The 15,132-nt window shown below is 33.9% G+C and overlaps 1 protein-coding gene across 1 annotated transcript; it reads right to left on the reverse strand.

Annotated features, from left to right (window-relative positions):
* Positions 1-1,352: 1,352 nt before the first annotated feature.
* LOC131630502 (mitochondrial import inner membrane translocase subunit TIM8-like) lies at positions 1,353-3,056 on the reverse strand. The gene is made up of 2 exons (XM_058901279.1): positions 2,901-3,056; positions 1,353-1,841 (listed from the first exon to the last, which is right to left on the reverse strand). The coding sequence occupies exons 1-2, from the start codon at positions 2,946-2,948 to the stop codon at positions 1,653-1,655; spliced, it is 237 nt and encodes a 78-aa protein (XP_058757262.1). The 5' UTR covers positions 2,949-3,056; the 3' UTR covers positions 1,353-1,652.
* Positions 3,057-15,132: the final 12,076 nt, after the last annotated feature.

The raw sequence follows: 15,132 nt of genomic DNA on the forward strand, positions 1-15,132 counted from the left end.
AATGAAAAATTGTAGCTCACTTGGCGGAAATGTTGCTTGTTAACATATCAGTTCTAAGTTCGAATTCTAAAACAGAGTCAAACTTGAATCTCGCCCTAATGGCAGGGGCATCATATATATTTAACCCTAAATTATTTTACTATTTAAAAATACAATTACTTTTGTACATTATTATTCTTATATATAACTAAAAATACAAAAATATTTATTTCTATATAATTTGTCCGATCCGATATAAGCATGTAATTTCGAATGGAATGCAGTTCACTAACATGTGCCCCAAAAGTGGTTATGATAGTATATTCTGTCCTACAAACCATGAAATAGGGGCACTGATTCTGGCATTCCGTTACTGTTTCCTTACTCAACGTTTGACCACCACATTGCACATACTAAATTAAAAGCCACCCATTGTTAAGATAATGCCTAGATTCATGTCCGAATTTCTCTTGGCATAACAGAACCCACCAATTGCTATGCAATCAAATAGCAAATCTTGAAAGTACATAGAAATGCTATTCTCAAGATGCTGGAAATGGATTATGGATTTCATGCAATCCTTCTTTCAAACTTCTCTTTCTTCCCCGCCTCCTTCCCCACCCATGGAACTGTGCAATGACATTCTCTTCGAAATTTTTCTACGCCTCCCGCCTGAAGTTCTCCCTCGTCTCATCATCCTTAATAAACAATCCAATGACATGATTAACAGCCCACTGTTCCAAACAACTTATTGGACACAGAAAATTCAACTACCTCGCCTTTCTGCTAAAATGTATTACCAACATAAATTGACCAATCGAATAGACATCGTCTTATTGAACAAGGAACATAGTCACAAATTGAACAAGAATGAATTCCACAAGTATACAGAGGTTCCTCAAATTCATTACTACACTAGGATCCTCCAATGGACCGAGGCCATGCTCAAGTACAACCAGATTGGACCAAATGGTATCAAAATTCAGAAAGCAAATGAGTGGCCAAAAGACACGAATGCAATATGCAAACAACATTGTAATTGAAGATAGTAAATAATGTTTTAGTGCTTGGTGCTAAGGTAGATAATTGTAATTATCATTTAGAAGTTTAATTCAAGAGTATATGAAATTTAGCATTCTGATTAAAATGCCCAATATTCTGAAGATTTACAAAAATAAATAAAATATTAGAGAATTAGCAAAAAAGAAAAAAAGCAGAAAACACTAATTTGCTCGCAAGTAAAATGGCAGTGACTAAAATGACCAAACAAGACATTTTAATTTTAACAGGAAAATAAAAGTTGTTGGAATTTGAAAGCAAGTAATGTAGCAGAACTTATTCAAGGAAAATAGTTCCAGGCAAGATCCTTGGAATGTTGACAATATGTCAGCACTATTATAATATTTTTCACACATGAATAAATTTTTGTTCTTGCATAACAGTTTAAAACTGAAAATGGCTTACAATTCATCCAACCCTTCATCAGTCAAACAAGCATTTTATCATCAACTATGCGGAAAAGTAAACTAAATATTCTGACAACGGTTTCAACCCAATATAAAAAGAAAAAAAATCGAAAACTTTCTAAACAGTGATGGGATTGATGATTATAAAAGGGAGAAATTTGAGACAGTGTTTGGTAATTAATAAAGCACATTGATGACCATTGATCTTCATTGCATACTCTGAAACCGCTTCATGATAAGCATGCTCATCTCCATGTAACGCTGTGCACAGTGTGTAAGGCAATTAGTTTCACTGGAACTGAACTTATTCCCAGGTGTACCTGTGATGCATTTGTCCCAGCATTCACTGGTCATCTTTGCCACCATTTCATTAATCATGGCTCTTTGTTGTTCTTCCTGCATTTGAAGGGCAAAGTTAAGTTTACATAACCTTACCGGGGAAGAATAGGAAAAAAAAGTTATTGGAAGAAAAAGAATGCCATATAATTGGTATATACAGGATTTATCAGTACCGTAAACAAATTAATATATGAACTGAACCTATTAAAAAAAACCACAATTTTTTTTGGACAAAACTGAACCAGATTTTGAAAGCAATACAGTTACCCATTAACAAAACCAGAGCAATAACCGGTTTGAAAATTTAAGACTGGCATGCCTCCTACACTTGCAAATCTCTAGTGCTGCTATTTTAGACAAAAAAAAAATGATACATCTCTATCACCTCTTTTTTTTTTGTATAAGATCAATTAATCTATAATTCCAAGTTCCTATACTTGAATATAGTATGACTCAAAAAATTACCCAAAAAAATTATAAAACAAAATCACAACAACGGATAAAACAACGAAAAGGAAAAAACAAAAATGAAGTCAAAATGGAAAGATATTGTGCTGACAGAAATATAAAAAAACATAGAGAGTGGAACATCTTGGGTTCAAATGATGAATTTATAGGTGATTGAGTTGAAAATTTTCAATCTATATCTAGATGATCGTTCTCTATGGAACTCTATTGTCGCGGCTGTGAATCCTTTGCAAAAGGGTATTTTCCATGGCTTCAAGGAAAATAATGGTAGAGTTGTTTTTCAAAAAGATTTTTTGTGGAAGGCTCTGTGTTGCCTTCAGCCAAAAAAATGCAAGAAACGGCCATTTGAAACCCATTTACACAACAAGTAATAGAACACTCCAATTAAAAACCAGTCCGAGTAAAAAAAGTGTTGCAATACATATTAGTATTGCTTATAAACCGGTTTCAAGAACCGAATTGAAAATCACCAGCAATTGAAGCGAACAAATCATAAAAAAAGATAAAGAATCAACTATACTGACTTATACTAAACTCATGAATAAGTAAACACTGAAACACGGTGCAAGTGTAATCGAATTTTCAATGGAACTATCTATCCGTCAAAGCAACCAAACGTAATCATAGAAAAGATGAAATCAAACTTACAGAGTAAAATCTCTGCATATCAGCTGAGTTTAGGTCGGAAAGATCCATGGAAAGCGATTGACGGGAAAGGAATTCTTCAGAGAAATCTCGCAAAAACCCTAATGCGTAGAACAAGCGAAAAAAACGCTGAGTATAGAAAACCTAAAGCTATAGAGAAAGAAAAAGTAACCGGCAAGAAAGCCCGTTAAGCAGGCCTCACTTTAATGGGCCAAAAAGTAAGGAGATTTTATCCGCACACCCTACAGCTAGACCCGGCACCCCACAAGCCCTATGCAATTACCATTTTAACTTTGTAAATATTTTAAAAGAAATTTCATAAAAGTATTGGTCAATTTCGATTTATTAAAAAAAAATTAGCAATTTTTGTATTTTTCATATAGACTACCAGACATTTATTATTTATGATCAATAAGTATAAGTTTTTACCATATTTTTTTGCTTTTTCTAGATTTTTCATGCATTTTTACCGTATTTTTGGAAATATCCGGTAAAAATGCAAATTTTTATCTAGATTTTTAAAAAAATCGGGTAAAAAAGCATTCTTTTTTCCAAAATTTTTTAAAAATTTGATAAAAATGCAAACATGTTTTTCGGATTTTTTTAAAAAACCGATAAAAATGCATAAATATTTTTTCAGATTTTTTGAAAAATGCAATAAAAATGCATACGTTCTACCGAAATTTTTAAAAAATCATGAAATATCTATGCAATTTTACCGAATTCTTTTTAAAATTTGGAAATATTCGTAATGGTACCGAATATTTTGAAAAATCTGATAGGTTAAAATTTTGTTTAATTTTTGTAGTGAAGACAAGAGGATTAGATGACACAATTACTATTATTATTAATCAGTAAGTATTTTATTTACAACAACTCACACAGAGAGATAAACCCAATATAGTTTGGTCACAAGTGATTAATTTTTTCTAAGAAAGAATAATAAGTATAAAATATTTGTTCCTTGGACTATGTTTGGATTGATGGAACACGACAGAGTGAAGTGGAGTGGAATGAAATAATATAATGTTTCATTGTTTGGATTGGTTCAAAGAGGATGGAAGGGAGTTGAACATGATGAAATGTATTCCATCATATTTCATCCAATTTCTTATTTTTTGTTCCATCCAATTTGGGGTGTATGGGATGAAATGAGATATTTTAAATAAAATAACCAAACAATGGAGTGTGATTTATATTCCATTCCGCTCCGTTCCATTTCGCATTGTCATGTTCCATTCCGTTCCGCTCCGTTGTGTTCCATCAATCCAAACATAGCCTTGGTGTTTGTTCTTTACTAATATGTGAAATTCCTCCTAAGATAACCATGTTGAATTAAGTTGTTTGATGCTTTGATTAATTATGCCACCTTGCATTTGTTCTAGTTATAAATACTATTTTTCATAAAATGACCTTATGACCAAAATCAATTCAATTGACTCAAATCAAGAATATGTATGATTCAAATCAAGGAAGCACAATCAAGCATGATTGAAATCATGACATATCATTTCGATGTACTCGAGGCACCTTTTTGTATCATTCATTTTTTATATATATTCTGATGAGTAGCTGTCAAATAACTTAGTGGCTGAAATTTACCAGCAATTAAAGATGAATGAGATGTCGCAGGTTCAAATGTATGCCCTTGCATATGGTATCCATGCACATCTATCATCTAAGCTCATTTAACATGATTGGTGAATAGCTCTTTGTTACTCCTCTTCTTTGGTTAATAAAAATGCACGTGAACTATTTTTTACCTCATTAATGCATCGTAATGGAAAAATAATTAAAACCTTGTCTAAAAGTGAAGTTGCAATTTTATTTTATGATTAAATTCATATTTATTCGTAAAAAAGATGTATTTTCATTTTTTATCCCCATCATTAAATTTTTTTAATCCAACCATGATTTGAGCACTTAAAAAATAAATAAATAATATAAACAAATTATTAAAATATCTATATCATATTTCAAAATAAATCATAACATGCAATTATATTTAAATTAAATTAAATAAAAACCAAATTAACATGGTAAGGCCATAACTCCATATCTTTAGTAATTCATTATTATATTTTATTTGATAAAATTATATTTTATTAGCTTTTCAATAAAATACTAATTTAAATTAAGCAAAAGTTAATAAATTATCTTTATTTAATATATTACATGAAAAAAATAGTTATCAATAGTATAAGAAATTCAGAAAGTTGTGTTGGAAATGGCATTGTGAAAAGCTCATGGACATGATAGATATTTAGTTGTCTTCTATCACCATACATGAAACATTATAGGCGAGGATATTTGCTTTTTCATAAAACATTGTGGAACAATACTGACTTCATTGCAGATATAAACAAAACTGATATTTGCCTGATTCCAAAAGTGTCAAACCCTTAACATGTGCATCAATTTTGTCCATTAACCTTGTGCAACTCAAATTATAAAACATTGAGTAAGGTGCTTGTGAATAAACTGAAGAGTAACATGAACAACATTGTGTCCCTTTTCTAAATAGGATTTATATTCGGTAGAAGCATTCATATGACAACATCATTGTTGATCAGGAAATGCTTCATAGTATGATGAAATTAAAGGGCAAGAAAATATATTTTGTCATCAAAGTTGATCTAGCCAAAGCATACAACAGACTCTGTTGGAGCTTTATTGGAAAAACCCTTCAAGAAGTAGGATTACCATCTAAATTCTCTGAAGTTGTGATGGCTGAAGGAGTTACCTCAGCTAGACTTGATGTTTTGTGGAATGGTGGAGGCGACTCTCCCTTTTCTCCTAAAAAAGGCCTAAGACAAGGGGATCTGATATCATCTTACCTTTTTGTGTTCTGTATGGAAAAATTCTTACACGTGATTAGTGAATCAATTGATGCATGTATCTTGAAAGGTTTAAAAGCGGGAAGGCAATGACCAATAATATCACATCTTATATGTTTGCTGACGATCTTGTTCTGTTTGGTTAGGCTACAAAAACCTAGATGAATAATGTTATGAATGTTGTATATAGGTTTTGTAATGTTTCGAGTTAAAGACTTTGCAAGGAAAAGACAAACTTTTTTTTCAAGGAATACTAACATTCACATCAGAAAGCAACTCATGAACTTATCAGGTTTTAAAGAAACCAAAGAAATGGGGAAATATTTGAGAATCCATTTAACTGGAAAAAGTCCAAAGGTGGCGGATTACCAATACTTAATTGAATACGTCAAATCAAAATTGGCGATTTGGAAAGGGAATCAACTCTCTCTTATTGGAAGAGTCACACTTATGAAACCAGTCATTGAAGCTATCCCTAATTATCTAATGATGACTGGAGCCATTCCAAAAACTTGCCTAAAAGAAATTTAAAGAATTCAAATGAGCTTAATATGGGGTGACATTGGGGAAAATAAGAATATACACACAATCAAGTGGAAAATTGTATCCAAACCCAAGAGAAGGAAATGGTTAAGCATGAGAAACCTCAAGGATATGAATAAAGCTTGCTTACTCAAACTTGGATGGAAGGTTAAGAATAATGATAAGTCTTTATGGTGCCAATTTATGAAAGGAAAGTATGCTAGAAGTAATCACCAAAACACAATGGAAATAAAACCATTTGATTTAAATCTATGGAAGAACATAATGAGTATATATCATATTCTTCAAGATAACATCACATGGGCAGTGGGAAATGGAGAAAGTATAGATGCTTGGCAAAATTGTTAGATAGCACCTGGTATAAAAATCATTAATATTGCCCATAAGATAACCGAGAATCATATTAACCTCAAATTTACTACAAGATCACACATGCCAACTAAAATGGGATTGTCTTGAAGAACTATTGCCCCGTGATATCCTTAATAGAATTCATGCATTTTCACCTCCAACTTCATACCTTGATTCAGACATGTGTGTTTGGAGTGGCACAAGCAAAGGGAATTTTACAATATCCAATGCGTATAAGGTGATCATTAATACACATCATAACGAAACTGAAGGAATTTGAAACAAAGTATGGAAGATAGAAGTTGCAAAAAGAATTATAATATTTATATGGATGGTGATTAATGAGGGCTGGAAACCAATCAAAGACTGCACCATATGCAACTAAAACAACCTTATTTCTAGGAATGCGCTGGCACAATCAAAACTCATATTCATGCACTAAGAGATTTCCCTTATGTGAGTCAGACAAGGAAAGCTCCGGTAAAGAGAGATCACTGGAATCAATTCTTTCATGCCGGTTTATTGGTGTGGATCAACCTTAACTGGAGAAAGATATTTGTCATGGCAGTTCGAACTGGATATCATTATGGGCTACAACCTGTCATATGATTTGGTATTGGAGGAATCAAAAGAACACGTTGATGATTATGCTCTTCCAATTAATCTTAGCTCAAATATAACGAAGCAGGTTCCTTGTTACCAAGAAAGCATGAAGCTGCGGTTTGGATGAACACATAACGAAGCAGCTCAAACACATCAAATTAATTAGATTCGGCCGAAGAATGGCTGGATTTGGATGAACACAGATGGAGCAATGAAGAGGCTTGGGCTGGGGTTTCCTTTGAGATAATGAGGAAGAATGGAGATGTGGTTTTGCAAAGAAGCTTGGAAATTGCCAAGTTATAATGGTGGAGCTTTGGGGTGTGTATGTAGGGGTAAAATGTGCTCATGGCAAAGTTTATAAGAAAATTGAGTTACGTGTAGATAGTTTGGAGGTTATCAAGGCTATTAAACTAATGATATGATGATGAAAATGGGATGGAGATTAATTCATATAATCAAGAGTATGATCAAGCATGACTGGGAGATTCGAATCAACCATATTTATTATGAATTAAATAAACGATTGGATGTCTTAGCTAAAGTGGGAGCATGCAACATAGTGATTACGAGGAATTTGAAAATTGTCCTAACTATTTGAATTCACAATACCTATTGGATTTAGTTGGCACTAGCCAATCTTTGTTGGAATTAGACTCTCAAACCTTTGAGTAATTCCTTATCGTTAAAGATGACAATGAAGAAAATAGGAACAAAACTAGGATTAGGGTTTGCGGAAATTAAAAGAGAAGAAGGAAGTATTTTCTGCAGAGTTTCTCTCTGCCCACAAACTGTGGAAATTCTGTTATTCACTTGCAACTGCAACTTCTGTGAATACAAGATTAATGACTTGATTACAAATAATGAGGGTTACTCCCTATTTATAGATTTAGGTTAGTCTTCTCCCTAAGCCAAAGCCCAAAACTATAAAAGCCCAAAATACCTATTTTGGAGCTAAATCAAATCTAATCTATTTTAAATCTAAATCAAATCTATCTAGATTTAAAACAAACTTATGTGTAACAAACTGTTACACACTTCGATACACCTTGTGTTCGAGTAACAACCTGCCTCGACACAAGGAATTACAAATTAACACACCACCTAATTCATTGTGTCTAAGCTATCAACATTCATCATAGCTCTTAGTCTTCTGAATATTTCGACCAGCACTCCCTTCGTCATGATATCTGCAATCTGATTCTCAGTTCTGCAGTGTTCCAAATTCATCTTCCCTTTAGCTACCTGCTCTCGAAGATAATGGAACCTCATTTCGATGTGCTTGCTTCGACCATGTGCTATCGGGTTCTTCGCAAGATTGATAGTTGACATGCTGTCAATCTTCATGGTAATTGCTCCATGATCTTTACCTGTTATCTCTTCGACCAAGTTCACCATCCATGTTGCTTGACATGCACAAAGAGAAGCAGCTATGTACTCTGCTTCGCATGATGATAGTGCCACTACTGGTTCCTTTCTCGAACTCCAAGCAACTGGTGCACCACCTAGCATAAACACATATCCTGCTGTGGATTTTCGATCCTCAGCATCACTACACCAACTCGAGTCGGTGTAACCCACTAATTTGCATTCTTTTCCCTTATCAGCTGCAGGAAACAGAATGCCATAGTCGAGAGTTCCTTTCAGATACCTCAGTATCCTCTTCGCCGCTGCTAGGTGTGATACCTTTGGCTTCTGCATGAATCTACTTATCATACCTACACTGTATGCTAAGTCAGGCCTTGTGTGACAAAGGTATCTCAATGACCCAATAAGTCTTCTGTATTGGGTTGGGTCGACATCCTCTTCATCTGGGTTCTTCGACAGTTGCAATCTTGTTTCAGCAGGTGTCGAAGTCGAATTGCATTCTTCCATCTCAAATCTCTTGAGAATTTCACTTGCATATCTTCTTTGATGCATCATCAAGCCTCTACTACCCTTGTAGAATTCGATACCAAGGAAGTATGAAATTTCGCCCAAATCTGACATTTCAAATTCCTTGCTGAGATCACCTTTAAAGCCTTCGATCTCTTTCTTGCAACTACCTGTTATCAACAAGTCATCGACATAGAGACATAGTATAAGCAATTCACTCTTGCTTCTTCTTACATATACCCCATGTTCAGTTGTGCACTTCACAAATTCTTTCTCCCTTAGGAAACTGTCGATCTTCTTATTCCAAGCTCTTGGAGCTTGCTTCAGTCCATACAGGGCTTTATGCAGTCTGTACACTTTTCTCTCTTCGCCGTGTTTCACAAACCCAACTGGTTGTGTAACATAGACTTCTTCGTCCAAGGGTCCATTCAGGAATGCACATTTAACGTCCATCTGACACATGTGCCAATTGTTCATGTTCGCTAGACCAACAACCAACCTGATCGTTTCGATCCTGGCAACAGGTGCAAAGACCTCATCGAAGTCAATTCCTTCCTTCTGAAGAAATCCTTTTGCCACAAGCCTCGCCTTGTATCGAGTCACTTCACCTTTTGGATTACACTTCACCTTGTATACCCACTTCACATCAATTGCCTTCTTGCCTTGAGGCAATTCGACAAGTGACCAAGTATTGTTGTCTTCGATGGACTTCAATTCTTCATTCATAGCTTTCACCCACTTCGAATCCTTCAATGCCTCAGTTGCATTGACAGGTTCGACATCTGCGTAGAAAGCGTAATGTACCAGCTCACCTTCATCATTGACTACATCATCTGATGTAATCACACATTCTTGCAACCTTGCAGGCATGTGTCTTGTTCTCTGAGGTCTGCCTGAGCCTGCATCACCTCTGACTTCTTCTTGTCGAACTTCTTCTCTTTCGACTTCAGTAGCTGGTTCGTCATAAAGAATTCTCACTGAATCCTTCTTGACATTTTCAGTCCAATCCCATTCTTTAAGCTCATCTATGATCACGTCCCTGCTGATCACTACTTGCTTGTTCACTGGGTCGAACAACTTGTATCCTCCAGTCGAATGATATCCTATAAGTATCATTTGACTCGACTTGTCATCAAGTTTTCTTCTCAACTGATCTGGCACATGTCTATGTGCTATAGATCCAAATACCTTCAGATGGCTCAAGCTAGGCTTCACACCAGACCAACATTCTTCTGGAGTAATTCCTTCTAGCTTCTTTGTCGGACATCTGTTTAGAATGTATGTTGCAGTCGACACTGCTTCTCCCCAAAATTCCTTAGGTAAATGCTTTCCTTTCAACATACTTCTCACCATATTCATGATGGTTCTATTCTTCCTTTCTGCAGTTCCATTTTGCTGTGGAGTGTAGGGTGGCACCACCTCATGCATAATCCCTTCTTTCTCACATAACATGTCGAAGTCTTTCGACACATATTCTCCACCACCATCAGTTCTCAAAACCTTGAGCTTTCGACCACTTTGTCTTTCGACCATAGATTTGAACTTGACAAATACCTCGATCACTTCACTTTTCTTCTTGATCAGGTAAGTCCATAGTTTTCGACTGAAATCATCTATGAATGTAACAAAGTATTTGTTACCTCCATTCGAATCCACCTGGATTGGTCCACATACATCAGAGTATATGATTTCGAGAATAGCCTTCGACTTACTTCCTGCATCCTTGCTGAAGCTATTCTTGTGCTGCTTCGCCTGCACACATTCCTCACATACCTCGTTTGGAATGTCGATTTCTGGCAGTCCTGAAACCATATTCTTTCTTTTCAAGTCTCTGATGTCATTGAAGTTGAGATGCCCTAGTCGATAGTGCCATATCCATTCATCTCTGCTAGCTGCAGTTGCAAGGCACTCGTGCTCCATCACATTGAGTTCGATCTTGAAGGTTCTATTCTGTGACATAGGAGCCTTCAAGATTAACCTCTCACTTGCATCGACAACTCTCATCATCTTGTCTTCGATCGAAACTTTGTAATTCTTTTCGACCAACTGCCCAATGCTGAGTAAGTTGCTCTTCATGCCTGGTATGTACAACACATTGGAAATTACTGACCTCTTTCCATCTTTCCTCGTAATCATTACATCACCAATACCTTCAGCTGCTAGAGTATTGTCATTTGCAAATTTCACCATATTTTTCATCGAGGGTCTTATGTTGACAAACCAATCTTTTCTTCCAGACATGTGTGATGAGCATCCTGAATCCAAGTACCATTGGTCCTTGAATTTATGTTCATCTTTTGTTGTGACCATCAACAACATCTCTTCTTCTTCTTGTTTTGCAAACTTTGCATCACTTTCTTGACTTTTATTCTTTTCTGGACAAACTGTCGAATAGTGACCATACTTCTGACAGTTGAAACATTGAATGTGACTCTTGTCAGGCTTTCGACCACCACCTCTTCCTCTACCTGCAGCACCACCTCTTTGGTATCCTTGGTAAGAAGGTTTTCTCTGATTCGACCAATTTCCTTCTTGCTGATTTCGACCAGTCGAATTGTTGTAGCCACCTCTACCTTTATTTCCAGTCCAGCTTCCTTTGCCTTTCTTTTCGTTTGCTGACTGAGCCTGCAGAGCCACTTCGCTCTTCGACTTGCCTGCAGCTCTTTCAGCCATTCTTTGTTCATGAGATTCAAGTGTCCCTTGAAGCTCTTCTTTTGTCAATTTCGACAAGTCCTTCGACTCTTCTATGGCTACCACGATGTGGTCGAACTTAGGAGCCAAAGATCTCAAAATCTTTGAGACAACAGCTCTTGTTGTTAATACTTCTCCACATATCTTGATTTGATTCACTAGTTTCGTAATCCTAGTGAAGAAATCAGTTATGCTTTCGCTATCTTCCATCTGAAGCAATTCATATGTTCTCTTGTGAGTTTGTAACCTCACCTCTTTCACCTTTTCTGCACCTCCAAAAGATTTTTCAAGAATCTCCCAAGCTTCTTTTGAAGATTCTATATCACTAACCTTTTCAAAATTATCTGGACTCAGACATTGATGGATTATAAAGAGAGCTTTATAATCTTTCTTCTTCAATTCTTTATAAGCAGCCTTTTCTTCCTCCTTCGCACCTTCTGCAAGCGGTTCTACCCCTTCTTTTACAAGATCCCAAAGATCTTGACAACAGAATACAACCTTCATCTGCTTGCACCAATTCTCATAGTTATCTCCTTTCAGAATTGGTAGTGTTGCTGAAAATGCCCATTCGGATGATTCATTGCCATCGCCATTCTTCTTGCCTTGAATCGATTAACCGGAGCTCTGATACCAGATGTTGGAATTAGACTCTCAAACCTTTGAGTAATTCCTTATCGTTAAAGATGACAATGAAGAAAATAGGAACAAAACTAGGATTAGGGTTTGCGGAAATTAAAAGAGAAGAAGGAAGTATTTTCTGCAGAGTTTCTCTCTGCCCACAAACTGTGGAAATTCTGTTATTCACTTGCAACTGCAACTTCTGTGAATACAAGATTAATGACTTGATTACAAATAATGAGGGTTACTCCCTATTTATAGATTTAGGTTAGTCTTCTCCCTAAGCCAAAGCCCAAAACTATAAAAGCCCAAAATACCTATTTTGGAGCTAAATCAAATCTAATCTATTTTAAATCTAAATCAAATCTATCTAGATTTAAAACAAACTTATGTGTAACAAACTGTTACACACTTCGATACACCTTGTGTTCGAGTAACAACCTGCCTCGACACAAGGAATTACAAATTAACAATCTTGAGTTAGTAGTTTGTAATTTCCTCTTTTAGACTCTGACCCTCCCTTTAATAAAAAATATAGTATGAAAATATTCATAGCAATATATGTAACCTTTGACTTGGATTTGTTTTGGTTCTATTTATAAAAGAAATAAAACAAGTGATAAATGCATTCCATTAATTTAGTAAGTAGATTTCTTTAATAGATCCAACTAATGTATTATTTGTGTTTGTTTCTCGTAAATGAACATTAAATAGACAATAGATGAATGTAGTAAAATTAGACTTTAACTATCAAAATATCTGTGCGTCGCATGAGTAAATTTATTTAATACGATTTAAATTTTATTTTAATATACATGTAAATTTGAAATGATTTTTTTTTAATTATAAAATAAATAATGATAATATAAACTCAATTGTGTTAAATAATCATATAAAAATAGAAAAGGGGCTCGTGAAATGGAGAGTGAAAAAAAAATGTAAAAATGTTGACATTTGAAAATAATAATTTTATGTCTCAATTAAAGGCAGTTGTTAATTAAAATAAAATAAGTATTTTATTGATAGTGGTCTATGAGAAATAAAGAAATTTTGACATTTAATATTAAGAATTTTGTGTCTCGATAATTGTTAATTAAAATAAAATAGATATTTATTGATAGTGTCCTGTGAGAAAAAGAGAAATTTTCACAAATGAAAATAAGAATTTGATGTCTCAAATAAATATAATTATTAATTAAAATAAAATAAATGTTTTATTGATAGTGATCTCTGAAAAAAAGAGAATTTTTTACATTTAAAAATAAAAATTTGTATCTAAAATAATAAAAATTATTAATTAAAATAGAATAATTTTTTTAATAGTGATATATTAGATGAAAAGTTAATGGTGTGTATGATTATTAAGTATTATCTATTTTTTATATAATAAAATCTTTATTTTATTAAAATTTAAAAATTAATTAATTAATTTTTTAACAATAATAAATAAATTTAATTAATTAATTAAATTTATCATTAAAAAACTAAATGTCTATATTGTATACATTCATACACCAATAAATATTTAATATGATAAAGATAAAATAATTAGGTAGAAAAGATAAAATAGTAAAATGAAAGAAAAAAAAAAGAATGAGATGACGAGTGAAAGAGTGAGAAGCGGGGGAAAAATTGAAAGTTGAAAAGATATCAAATAGAAATTTGACACTTGGTAGCATTTGGCTGAAGTAAAGTGAATTAATTGCGAGTGATAAACGAGCTCCTACTAAGTTAAATTTATGATAGAAACGATGCTTAGCCAGTGTCACGATCTTTCGATACGAGCTCTAGGTTACTAAGAGCATCTCTAATGGTGGTATTTTTCAATGAGTTCTCCAACTAGACATCAATATAATAATTAAATATTGAATCAAAATGCCATGTCATAGTAGAGTTGCATTGCAATGCAACTAGTAAAAAATTGTGGTACCCAATCAAATTAATTTATGAGGTAAAGTTGTGGGACCCATTTAAATTACACCAATAAAATAAATATTAAATAAATTATTTTGAGATGATATGGCTGGTGGAACCCATAAAGAACTCAAAAATGGGTTGCACCATTGGAGATGGTCTAAGGCTCATTCACCCGAGAAACGGAGTGCAAAAACAAAAACAAAAAAGTCAATCAACAACTAATTTTTTTTTAATTAAATAATAAATTGTGTATCAAATAAGAGTGTACAATAGAGTTTTCTTTATTTATTAAGGACTACAACCATAACAATATTAAATCAACTGACTTAGTTAATAGTTATGTAATAACAATAGATGCAAGGGCGTGTGTATGAATTCGAGACATCCCATTTATTTATTTTAAAATGTGAAATTTCAACCATCATCCTATCATATCAAAAAAAAAAACACACAATCTATTAGGTATTTCATTGAAGAGAAAACGCTATTGGTGACTTCTAGTAGTTATACAAATTCCCGATCATTTTCCACTTTTATTATTCTCAATTAATTTGGTATAATATAAATGATATATAATTATTGATGAAATTTATTCAATATTTTTTTATTAGTGTTGAGTTGAAGTGAATGAGTATTTAATTTATTAAGTAAGATAATTTTAAAAAATTATGAATTGACGATGTGTAACGGGCAGTGTTTTAAAAACCGGATCGAACCGGCCGGTCGGACCGGTTAGACCGGGAATTGGAGGGGTCACCGCGGTCTGGTCTGATTGTTGGACCAGATATATTATTGAACCGGTA

Source organism: Vicia villosa, unplaced genomic scaffold (assembly GCF_029867415.1).
Source record: "Vicia villosa cultivar HV-30 ecotype Madison, WI unplaced genomic scaffold, Vvil1.0 ctg.000685F_1_1, whole genome shotgun sequence".
NCBI lineage: Eukaryota > Viridiplantae > Streptophyta > Magnoliopsida > Fabales > Fabaceae > Vicia > Vicia villosa.

Excerpts from the sequence above, each read along its gene's own strand:
- LOC131630502 (XM_058901279.1), bottom strand. The coding sequence starts at position 2,948 with ATGGATCTTTCCGACCTAAACTCAGCTGATATGCAGAGATTTTACTCT. Across the intron at positions 1,842-2,900 it reads ATATGCAGAGATTTTACTCT|GAAGAACAACAAAGAGCCAT; the intron begins GTAAGTTTGATT and ends CTTCAAATGCAG.